Source organism: Gekko japonicus, unplaced genomic scaffold (genome assembly GCF_001447785.1).
Source record: "Gekko japonicus isolate JY-2015 unplaced genomic scaffold, Gekko_japonicus_V1.1 scaffold254, whole genome shotgun sequence".
NCBI lineage: Eukaryota > Metazoa > Chordata > Lepidosauria > Squamata > Gekkonidae > Gekko > Gekko japonicus.
This window is the reverse complement of record NW_015172010.1, coordinates 45,935-58,116: the sequence shown is the minus strand read 5'-3', so window position 1 is coordinate 58,116 and position 12,182 is coordinate 45,935. Positions and strand designations below refer to the sequence as shown.

At 41.6% G+C, this 12,182-nt stretch overlaps 1 protein-coding gene across 1 annotated transcript; it reads right to left on the bottom strand.

Moving 5' to 3' along the window:
• Positions 1-717: 717 nt before the first annotated feature.
• Positions 718-2,154, bottom strand: HRH1 (histamine receptor H1). The gene has a single exon (XM_015420245.1). It carries the CDS (start codon positions 2,152-2,154, stop codon positions 718-720), a length of 1,437 nt encoding a protein of 478 aa, XP_015275731.1.
• Positions 2,155-12,182: the final 10,028 nt, after the last annotated feature.

Genomic DNA, 12,182 nt, shown 5'->3' with positions numbered 1-12,182 from the left:
TTTGGGCTCAAACCATATTTTTGCCAAAAAACTAGAGTGTCACCCCCCCAACGTCAACGACGTGATGAAATCACATCTGGATGATGTAATTGTAGCATACGTGCTTTGCACACACAACAGGAGATCCCAGGACAGACTTTGGACACACACACCCAACAGCCATATAGGACCTAGCAACCCTAATGAGAAAGCATCTCTCTCTCTCTCTCTCTCTCTCTCTCTCTCTCTAACTGATTGTGACATATTATCTAAATGTAGACTTCATTCAAGCACAACACAAAAACTGGACAAGTGCCTGTAGCCAAACTAAGCATTGAACTGGATGTGGAAGCATCCATTTTAGCATTGAAAACAAAATTAAGTACCAGCATATTTCATTCTCTCCCTCCAGTTTTGTTCCAAATAATGGAATTTGAAATTTTAAAAAACTCAACACTGTAAAATATTTACAAAAGAGTAACAATCTCGAAGCTGAAACCTTAGTCTTTAAGAGTTCCGGTGAGCATCAATTCTTCTTTAAATATGATTCACAGTTTACCTTTATCTAGGACAAACAACATGTGTCCACTTTTGTATCTATTACTTTGTTCATCAATAATCTTTTAAAATCTTCTGCCTCATTTGTAATGATTTCTTGTAATACTGAAAAGTCTATTTTTCTTTCTGGCTCTTTGCCACTGCCCCCCCCCCCCCGAATATAACTATCACCAAGAGATATTAGCTTTTAATATGAAAAATCTTTTTGAAAGTTTTCTTGAAGTTTTCATTACAAAGTGGGTATATAAATGGATTTAATGTAGAATTCACATAGCCAAGCCAGATTGTAAACATATGAATGTGATAATTGTAACATGATTCACAATATGCCATGACCATAAATAATACGAAGTATGGAATCCAGCATAGCATAAAGGCTGCCATTATACAACCTAGCTGTTTAGCTGCCTTTCTTTCTCTGTTGATGCGCAGCCCTTGGTTATGGCTCAGAGAATGAGTACGCAGCCTCCCCCACATCTTTTTCCAAGAACGGAGACTTGTGCTATCCTTGCTGTTTTTAAACTGAGGGAAGTGCCTCTTGATACCAAAATTTTGCTCTAGAGTGGCATCCGAATCTCTTCTACAGGAAGGTCTCTCTGCAAAGGTATGCTCATATGATGATTTGCTTATCTCATATTCTTGGAGGCAAGGCTTCTCTATATTCTGAATGCTTTCATCGACACAGGCATACTTTCTATCAACATTGCCCACCCCAACGTCATTCTGTGCAACAGTCAGAGGAAAGCAGCTGTGCTTCCCAATTTCATGGGCACTTCCTCTATGAAATATTTGTGATACTTCACCAAAGCTGCCTGATGGAGGTGGGACTTCCATTCTGTCATTGTGACCATCATGTTCATGACCGTGAAATCCTATATTTTTACTTTGTGAATACATCTCTGGTATTTCTTGCTGCTTACAATTGTGTAGGATTGTTTTTTCTGATGCTGATCGAAATGATCCATTAATGAGCTCTCTGTGCTGATAGTGCCTCCGGACAGCCGTGTATATTTTTGCATAGAAAAACAGCATCATCAGTGATGGGATGTAGAAGTTAGCTATAGCTGTCAAGACCTTAAACCAGGTGACTTTGCAAAAATCTGTTTCACATATGCCATCCTCTTCAGTTGTGCTGTTAGGGGAAAACTTATGCCAACCAAAAATTGGGACTATCCACATAAAAGAGAGCAGCCAAGCTCCAGAAATCATGATAGAAGCTCTAGTTTTTGTCCGGTACTTGAGATATTTTAGTGGCTGCTGGACAGAACGGTAACGATCTATGCAGAGTATGAAGAGGCTGAATATGGAGGCTGTACTGGCCACATAATCAATTGATAGCCAAAACCGGCAAGCTAGTGTACCCAACAGCCACTTATTCTTCAAAAGATATAGAACGTTCAGTGGCATGACAGCTGCACCAACAACGAGGTCTGCACAGGACAGGCTGACAATGTAAAGATTGCCGACGGTGTGAAGTTTCTTCTCCAGTTTCACTGCATATAGGACCAAAATATTCATGACAACTGTGATTAATGAGATACCTCCCAAGACCACTCCTAGAGGGATTGAATAACCCTCTGTTAAATTCTTGTTTGTTGTTCTGTTAATCACACACATCTTTTGCCTAAAGGTATAAGAAAAAATAATGAAGTACTATCATTTCAGGCTGGTGTACTCAGTGATTAGGTGGGCTTCTTTCCAGTTTTCTTACTGCATCTGAAAGAGAAAAGAGAGATGTTTCAACTTTACATTCAGCTTCAGGAAGATGTATTAGTTTCAAATTGTAAACAATATTAATGGATTGAATGGATACAGTGAACAGAGGAGAGATTACAAACAACATCCACAGATGAAGTTTAGAACAGCATCCAGATATCCTGTGGTCAGGTATTCACATAATGGTCATTGATGCAATGACACATTGGGGTTTGTTTCCACCCACAAAGTGGTATTAAACTGAATTTCAGAACATCAAACTTTGCCACTCCGAGCATCCTCTTCCTATGCCCCCTCCTGTCAGATCCCAGAAAAACTGCAACCCATCCCAGATCAGGGTGGAGGTGGCACAGGGCCAAGAAAGGGGTGCACCTCCTCCTGTGCCAGCCCCATTGACTGCAATGATGCTCTGCTGCTGTCCTGGGTTTGGGAGATAAGGGTGTGAGAGGGAGCATACTTGCTCTGTCAGATCTAAAATGGGCTCCACTCACTAATATTTTATTACATACACACATACCCACCCACAGATAGAAGCTGAGACCCTAAGCACTAAAACATTTAGTACAGAACTATGGTTTCTTTATAGTCTGAAAGTGTTCTCCAGTTCATCCTGAACCTGGATCTAGGAGGCAGTAACTGGAGCATGCCATGCCTATTGACTTCTCCCATGTGACACTCTCTGATGATTTGGTGTCTCAAAAGGCCACTTGGACAGTGAAATAGTTCTGTAACAGGGAAACAAACTACATTCCACAAAATGTGCAGAACAGAAATGTTCAGAATGGTGTTCTTGTAATTGAATTTTTTTGTAGTGGGACAGAATGGTCCAGAAAGGAGAGCACCTTCATGTGGGAATGAGGAATGGAACCTGCATTGTCTTGTACCTTTGTAATCCAACATGCATTGCTTGAGCTAGTTCTGGACTATTGCTGTTCAGGTTGTAATATAGTTTTATATTCCTAGTCCTATTGCACTGGTATTGGCATTCAGTTTTGTATTCCTAGTTCTATTGCATTGTTCACTGAATATCTTATGCCCTATGTCTACATTGTTGCTCACATTGTCATTCAGTTTTGTACTCCAAGGCCTGTTGCATTTTTCATGTGATACTGTATACTGCATAATTACATTTTTTCACTTTCTTTACTCCATATTCTGACTTGAGTCTCAGTGGGGAAGGCAGATTATAAATCTAAATAATAATAAAACATGCCTAGCTGCCTTCATTCAGACATCAATGCAAATCAGAGTTTGATTCAAGGCTTCTAAATCAGAAATCTTTGAATTGTACTGAGCACGTGAGAGGAGGAAAGTAGGAGAGAGTGAGCACAGCAAATAAGCCAGGTTTGTGCCTGTCAAAACAAGCAGAGGTTTGTTGTGATATAGTTTGAATGCTAAATTGGTGACAGTAATGAAAAAAAATCCAGAAGGCAAGAAATCTAGTTCTGCTAACATAAATCAGTTGTAGAAGCCTGGTGGTGACAAAAGATTGTATTGAACTCCGGTGTTTACAATTGATATATTTAATTCAGGTGATCATGACTTCTATTACTAGGGCTGCCAGGTCTCCTAGATTAGCAGGAGACCCCCTATTGACTTCTCCCATGTGACACTATGTGATGATCTGGTATCTCAAATGGCCACTTGGGCAGTGAAATAGTTCTGTTCTCCTGCTGCCACTCAATAGGCTAGTGGGGGGAGGAATGGAAATGGAGAGTGAAATCATCATTGTCAGATATTACACACTATTAAACAACACATCATCGCTAATAAAAATGTATCCTTTGCTTTTGGTTGCACCCAGATACTTACAGTTCCCTTCTCTGATGAGCCATTGTGAAGGTATAAAGAAGCGGCTATATATTTGCAATATGCACATCATTAGCTATCCAAGAAAAGGTGATTTACTTATGATCATACCATAAATCCTTTGTTGATTTAATTAGCATCCTTACATTCTACATTCAACCGATGTTACAGAGCATAAAACTATGGGGTAGGATTCAAAACTGTTTGGGGGAAGCTGGATAGGGTGGGTGGGAGATAGCAATTAATTAGTGCCTTAATTACTAAAATGGAAGATTCTTAACTTACAGCTTCCTGAAAATCACTTCTTTCTACCCATGTCCAGATACACGAATGTGTGTAAGTACTGTATAGTAAGGTTGCCAACTTCCTGTTATTATAATTAAGGATGTGCATGAACCAGCTCATGAACAAAAGTTGATGACAAATTTTGGGCAGTTTGTGGTTTGCGAAGTGATGTTCATGAACTGAAGAGTCGGCACAAACTTCTATGAATTTTAAGGCAGTTTGTGGTGGTTCATGAAGAGCAGAAAGCAGGGGTTTAAATGGCTCGGAGCTCTGCTTTCTGCTCCCCACCACTTTCATGGGGAAACCCGTGTCTTCTGCTCCCCATGAAAAGTGGCAGGGAGCAGAAAGCAGGGGTCACAAACTGATACAAACCTGTTTGGTTCATGAACCAACCTCCTGGATCATATCAGTTCATGGTTTGGCTTGGGGTACGGCCACAAACTGAACTGATCATGCCCATTCCTAAATTACAATTGATCTCCAGATGATCAAGATAATTTCTGCTGTAGAAAATGGCAGCTTTGGAGAGTGGTCTCTATAGCATTATATCTTGCTGAGGTCCCTCACCTCCCCAGGCTCCATCCCCAAAATCTCCAGGTATTTCTCAACTCAGAGCTGGTAACCCTAGGTCTGGGAGGGGAGGGACTTCAGTGAGGCATAATGCAATAGACTCCATCCTCCAAAGCAGCCATTTCCTCCAGTGGAACTAATATCTGGAGATCAGTTGTAATTTTGGAAGATCTACAGGCCACACCTGGAGATTAATAACCCGAGGCAGTCCAAAAAGAAGTAGTTTGCTACTGTCTTCCTCCACAATCTTTCTGAAAACTTGATTTCATTTTTTTGAAGACTAAAAAAAAGGAGCCTTAACCCTTTTTTTCTTCTTTAAACCATCTGGCTTCAATTGTTTTGAAGCCCAGATCAGCCCAATACTTTTAATAAAAGTAAATCTATGCTCCCATTATATTTTCAAAAACCACCTGGTTCCTTATTATTTTGGAAACCTAAGTAAAGGTAAAGGTAAAGGCTCCCTTGCTTGAAAGCCAGTCGAATCCGACTCTAGGGTTGCGGTGCTCATCTCCGTTTCAAAGCCGAAGAGCCAGCGCTGTCCGAAGATGTTTCCGTGGTCATGTGGCCGGCATGACTAAACACCAAGGCGCACGGAACGCTGTTACCTTCCCACCGAAGTGGTACCTATTTATCTACTTGCAATTTCTTGCTTTCGAACTGCTAGGTTAGTAGGAGCTGGAACTAGAGACAAGAGCTCACTCTGTCTTGCGGCACCCGGGTCTCGCACTGCTGAACTACTGACCTTCCACAGCCTGCAGTTCAGCGTCTTAACCACTTGAGCCACCTAGCAAAAAAACCCTAGCAAAAGCCTAATTATACTGTTTGGAGAACACTGAATTCCCTAAGATTAAATTTTCTTTTTGTTTTATAAAATACCTGAATTCTGACCTGGGCATCAGCTGTTGTAAAAACTAGAAATTTCCTTCATAATTAAATGTTCTAAAAACCAACAGAGACACCCCAAATCACCACTAAACCATTTCCCCAAAACACACAACACAGAAAGATCTTTAGACCAACTATAGAACAACTGTAAAACCAGAACAATGCCAAAATAAACTTTTTAAAACAGCAACAACCTGGAATCCTCTCCCAGCACAAGAGCAAAGAGCAAAGCAGTTAAAATTAACAATTCTAAAACAACCCAAGATACCCATAAAAAACAGAACAGGCCTTTTAAACCCTAAAACAAATCCAAAGGAAACTTTAAAAAAAGACCTTTAAGAAAAGAAAGGCTCCCCACCTCTCATTACAACCCACCAGGCAAAACTAAAAACACAGAAAAACTTGAAATAATAATTTAAATAATATTTTTAAACAAAGTGCAAATCAGTCCTGGCACAAAATAAGAAGGTCTTCCCCGGCATGCAGCAGAATTAATCCAAGGCTTAATCCAAGGCTCAGACAGACCAGTGCAGACGCCGGCAGCTCTCCAAAAAACAAACAAACCATCCTCTCATGCCGAAATGGAGTCAATTTGCAGCCAGGCCTGCTTTTTATCCTCTTTGTCCATGGTCAGAAAGCTATGGGCTGAGAGAAAATTGTCATGACTGGCCAGATAGTTAGAGCTCCCCCCATCATGCAATCTCATTTGCCTAGGAGAGAAGCCTTCATTCCCCCCCCTCCCATTGCCCAGGAAACCTTTTAACGAGGGGAAAAAACAGGTTTGGCATTCTAAAAATGCCAGACCTGTATATTCCTGAATATTCCAGAAAATATTTGGAACCTGGATACAAACATTGCTGAGAATCTGTAATATTAATCCAGATACCTGAAAGAAAATCAATGAGATATTTTTAAGGTACATATTAAGACTAGAGTCATCTGAGTGCATATGCCTACTCCCTCCCATGCTTTCAACGCAATATAATAACAGGAGAATGTTGCCATCCCACTAATATGGGAAATTATTATTTTTTGTATGACTCAATAGTTTGGGGTGCTCTTTTTTTGCCAATTATCAGCAATGATTCAGAATTCTGGATGAAGTAAAAGGTTGTGGTTCTCTTCAGGGAATTATTTTTTATGTTGAAAGAGCTATTGTGGTTCCTTGGAGAGGCTTTTTTCATGTATATTTATAAGACTGGCTGGAATCTTAGCGCTTAAAATTAAATTTCCACAAACCTAAGGTACACAGAATTATGACAGAATCTTCCCTGCTTCTGTTAGTCCCAGAGTATTTGAGATGATTATTTGGTTAATAGTTATTTGGTTTCCTTAACTGTTATTTGGTTTCTACAGCTCAATCAAACAAACTCTTGAATGGGTACCATACCAGCAGATGCATATCTTGCAGCTTTCAAGAGCTCCTTGTTGCTAGGACAACCACTTCCTTGGCATCCATCAAGGATGGAGAGGTGTTTGTCATTCATGCCTGGAACCCTTGGGGAAAATACTGAAAGACTAAAAAAGGCAATCAAAGTGGTGGTAACTCAAAAATGCCTGTTCTAAGTGACATGTCACTATAGCTATCTTTAAGGTTAATACCTACACTTTCAAAAAAATGTGGATAAATATTAATAGCTCCTTTATGTAATAAAGTTCACACAGTAGTTTCTTTGTTGAGTGAACATTTTATATTGACAATATACATATTCTTGCGGCTGGTGTCTGAAATTAAATATTTGAGATTAATTGATTTATGTACATGTCATTTGAATGTCAGTTTCAAAGACCCCAATAAAATGAAACACAAGGACTTAAAACAGACTTTACAGAAAGGTCTGTCACAGGGAGAGGAAGAGAAGGTGATTGTAAGTCGCTTTGAGACTCCTTACGGTAGAGAAAAGTAGGGTATAAAAACCAACTCTCCTCCTTCATCTAGAGATCAGTTGTAATTCCGGGTGATTTCCAGCCCCCACCCTGAGGTTGACAACCCTAGTTTCCATTGAGGAAATGGCTGCTTTGGAGGGTGGAGTCTATAGCATTATACCCCTCTGAGATCCCTCCCCTCCTCAAACCCACCATCCCCAGGCTCCACCCCTCAAACCTCCAGGAATTTCCTAACCTGGAGTTGGCAACCTTATCTCCTTCCCACCCAACAACCAACCTAGCTTTATCTGCTCCTCTGTCTTAAGCTGTCCTTCCCTCCCCAGCAGCCTCTACCTAGAAAAACCATGGCCTAGTTGTGTGGTGCCAGCCACTGAGCCAGGCTCACTTGCATCATAGGGAACCCTCAAAGACTTGTGAGGGTGCTTCATTTCCTCCAATTTCCCCTTCCCCACACTATGCCCTCTTTTCCAATGACCCCCATATCCTGTCCCATTTCCTGCCTCATTCTCTCCTCAGCCGTTCAACCACCCTACCTTTTATTTGCCTCCAGCTATATTTATTATTTATTTACTTCATTTCTATCCCATGTTTCTCTACAGTGGTGACCAAAGCAGGTCATATTATTCTCCTCTCCTCGTGTTATCTGCACAACAACCCTGCAAGAAAGATTAGGCTGAAAGTATGTGTCTGGTATAAAATCACCCGGTGAGCTTCTGCAGCAAGATGGGGATTTGAACCTGGGTCTCCCTGACCCTACTCTGGAGCTCTAACTGCTACACCACACTGGATTTCATAGGGTGGCTGCTGTTGAAGAGTAGCAAGGAGCCCTAGGTGAGTCATGCAAGTGTGGGTATTAAGTCACCCAGAGGTTGCTGTCAGGTCTGGCTCTGATGAGTTTTCCCTCAAAGGCCAAAATAGCCCTGTTTAAATGCCTCCTCGATCTCTCCAGCTTTCCCCAGCCTGCCTGCTGTGGCAGGCGGGCTGGGGAAGGCATGGGAAGGCATTTAATTATGCCTCCCGTCCCTGATCTTTCCTCCCTTCTCCAGTTTACCCATGGCTGCAGGCCAGCAGGAAAAGGGATGGGGAAGCATGTTTAAATGCCTCCCTGATCTTTTCCCCCCTCCCAGCTGGCCTGCGGTGGTAGAAAAGACTGCAGAGGCATTTACCCCCCCCTGAGATGCGCCACAGTGCGGCATGCTCCCTTCACTGAAGGAAAGGCAAAGCGTTTTCCCTTCAATGAAGGGAGCATGCCACCACTGTGGCATAACTCCAGAGAGGGGGGAGTTAAACTTTAAACCTCCTCAAGTCTCTGGAGTCACACCACTGAGACAGCACACTCCTTTCATTGAAAGGAAGGCAATGAATGGGAGCGTCCCGCCACCAGGTGGGGATCATTTATCCTCTATGGGGACTTTTTTTGGTGCACACCCCTAGTTCATTTGTTCTGTACTTAAAAGGGCATTAGATTGTTAATCAAGAAGACTTGTTACAGACTAGTGTCCACCCTACAAGCAAACGTCTGTCAAGTTGATTCACACAGACATAGAACAAGGAAGGCATTAAACCATAACACTTAAAATCAGTGCCTCCGGTCAAATTCCCCCAAGCCTAATAATAATGAACTGGTAGTAGTAGTATAAGTTTATTGTCTTAGCCATAGGCCATAACATAATACATCAGACTACAAAATGGTAATGTAACATGAACTGGTATATTTCGGTGTGGGCTGGGGAAAATGTGCAAATGTGTTAAGTGTGCAGACTCTAATCTGGGAGAACCGGGTTTGATTCCCCACTCCTCCACTGGCACCTGTTGATGTGACCTTGGGTCAGTCACAAGCTCTGGCACAGCTGTCCTTGAAAAAGAGCAGTTTGTGTCAGAGCTCTCTCAGCCCCACCCACCTCACAGGGTGTCTGTTGTGGGGAGGGGAAGGGAAAGGAGTTTGTAAGCCGCTCTGAGACTCCAAGTGAAGGGCGGGGTATAAATCCAATCTCTTTTTCTTCTTCTTCTCTAAATGTTTTTCAGCTGACATCATCAGTGTTGATGTTGCAAGCAGAGTTATTGGACACAATTTGCTTCTATTGCTTCTTTAGAGATATAAAGAAAAGATGTCAGCAAGAAGAAAAGGGTAAAATAAAAGAGATTCTAAATGGGAAGTATTTTGTCAGTCTCTCTAAATGATAGCAGAGACAGGGTACAAATATTATAATGCTATCCTATTTTTAAAATGTCAGTCAAAATTGCTATATACTTGTGCCAATAAATAAACTCCTGTCATCACCAAGTTTATTATGAATTTCATAAGAAAATGAATTTTAATTTAAATATTGACAGTTACATGAAACACATGCAACAGAAGTGAATTTATATTTTATTATTATTTACAGTCTGCCTTTCTCACTGAGGTACAACATAGGCTACAAAATATGATTAAAACAATTTAATCAAACAGCAAAGATTTCTGATGAACAAAAGTGCCATGGTTTTAGGAATGAAGACCTGAAAAACTACAAAACAGACATAGACATGTCTTCTGAGGAGCAGTAAGAACATAATACAGTTGTCAGGTCCCTCCTGGCCGCTGATGGGGGGGGGAAGGTTGTCCAAGTTGGGAAACTGCTGGAGGTTTTGGGATGGAGCCTGGGGAAGACAGGGACCTCAGTGGGGTACAATGCCATAGAGACCACCTTCCAAAGTAGCCATTTTCACCAGGGGAGCTGATCTCTGTTTTCTAGAGATGAACTGTAATTCCTAGGGATCCCTAAGGTCCCACCTGGAGACTGGCATCCCTAAAATATCATCAAGCTTCCCTACAGGCAGGACTTGTGAGGTTTTGTGGCAAGTTGCTGCAAAGTGGTTGGTGCAAATTAGTGAGGTTTCTTTGAGGTCCTTAATCTGCAGGTGGTGATAATGTGTTCCAGAGTTTGGATCTAAACAGTGATTTGATAGAGGCTTAGACTAATGATATCCTATTTCCTTTGCATACAGAAGGCCCCAGGTTCTATTCCACAGCATCTTCAGTTATAAGGCTCAAGTAGTAGATAATGTTAGAAGATTTCCATGTGAGACCCTATAGAGATTTGCCAGTCAGGGGAGGCAGTATTAACCTTAATAGGTCACAGTAAAAGGCAACTTCATGTACACATGTGATTAGGGACTTCTCTTCTGAATATATGCAAGCCAATGTGTGTCTTAAAGAAATTTTCCATAAGATATTTGTTTTAAATTTTCAGGTATCTCAACTCAAAACAAAATGGGACGTCTAAAGGCATGCCATTGGTAAGGTTGTTTCCACTCAGGTTTAACAGAGAGTCTAGACAATATGGTGATCAATTCATTATATTTTTTCATGTCTTTTCTGTCTTAATTTCCCATCGTTTCTAGACTGACTTGGGATTATTTTGTTTTTCATTTAAAATGCAGCTGCAGTGCCAGCTATTGACACGGAGACTGACAGTGCAGTATCGATACTTCTCACGACTGCTGTTCTTTTAAATTTTCTTCTCTGTCTCTTGGTAAAGCATTCTCTTTCTTAATTACATCCCATTCATTCCTGTTGCTAGGAAATGATTATTCATCAATTTTCTAATTTTTGATTATTATAGTTGCTCAATTATGAAATTGTGGTAATGAAAATAAAAAAAATTAATGAGCAATCACTTTGCAGTCAAAGAAAAAAAGAACAGCAATTTAATCCCAGCCCCAGCCCCTCAAGGAAAAGGAATGTATTAGGAAACTATTCATGAATGCCATGAAGAAATGATTATGCACAGAGCAACAGAGGCAATTGTTAGGGTGTGTGTATATCTCTGTGTGTCAGGGCAGACTAGAGAGATGAGTTCCCCTGGAGAAAAATGTAGCTTTGGAGAGTAGCCTTTATACTATTACACCCCTGCTGAGCCCCACCCTTCCCCAAACTCCACCTTTCCCAGGTTCCAACCCCAATCTAGGAATTTCCCAACCCACAGCTGGCAACCCTAGTCAGGGTATTGCCAAATGTTATGCATATATTTATATTATATATCTATATGGATATTTTTATCCTGCTTTTCTGTTGCAAAAGTCCCTCAAAGATGTGTGTGTATGTGTGTGTGTGTTTATCTCTCCCTTATATATAATTGAGTAAGATGCAGCATAAGACTGAGCAGAGACAAAATGCGCTCTGTCAGCCATTGGCTGGCCAGCTGCCACTCAAGGCTGCTGCCATGCCATTGGCTGGGAGGCGGGAGGTGAACGTTGCGTGCGAATGGTGCGGCGGCGGCAATGCGCCCCTCACCGCGGCCCGATTTCCCTCCCCCACCCACCCATCCAGTTGGAGCCCGGTGGTGGCAGCGATTCGTTCCCCCCCAACCGACCAGAGAATCTTTTGCAGGCCCCCCTGCCTCTCCCCTTCTTCCTTCCTTTCTCTCTCCCCCCCACTTTCTTTCTTTCTCTTTCTCTTTCTCCTTCCTTCCTATCTCTCTCTCTTTCTTTCTCTCTCCCCCTTCCTTCCT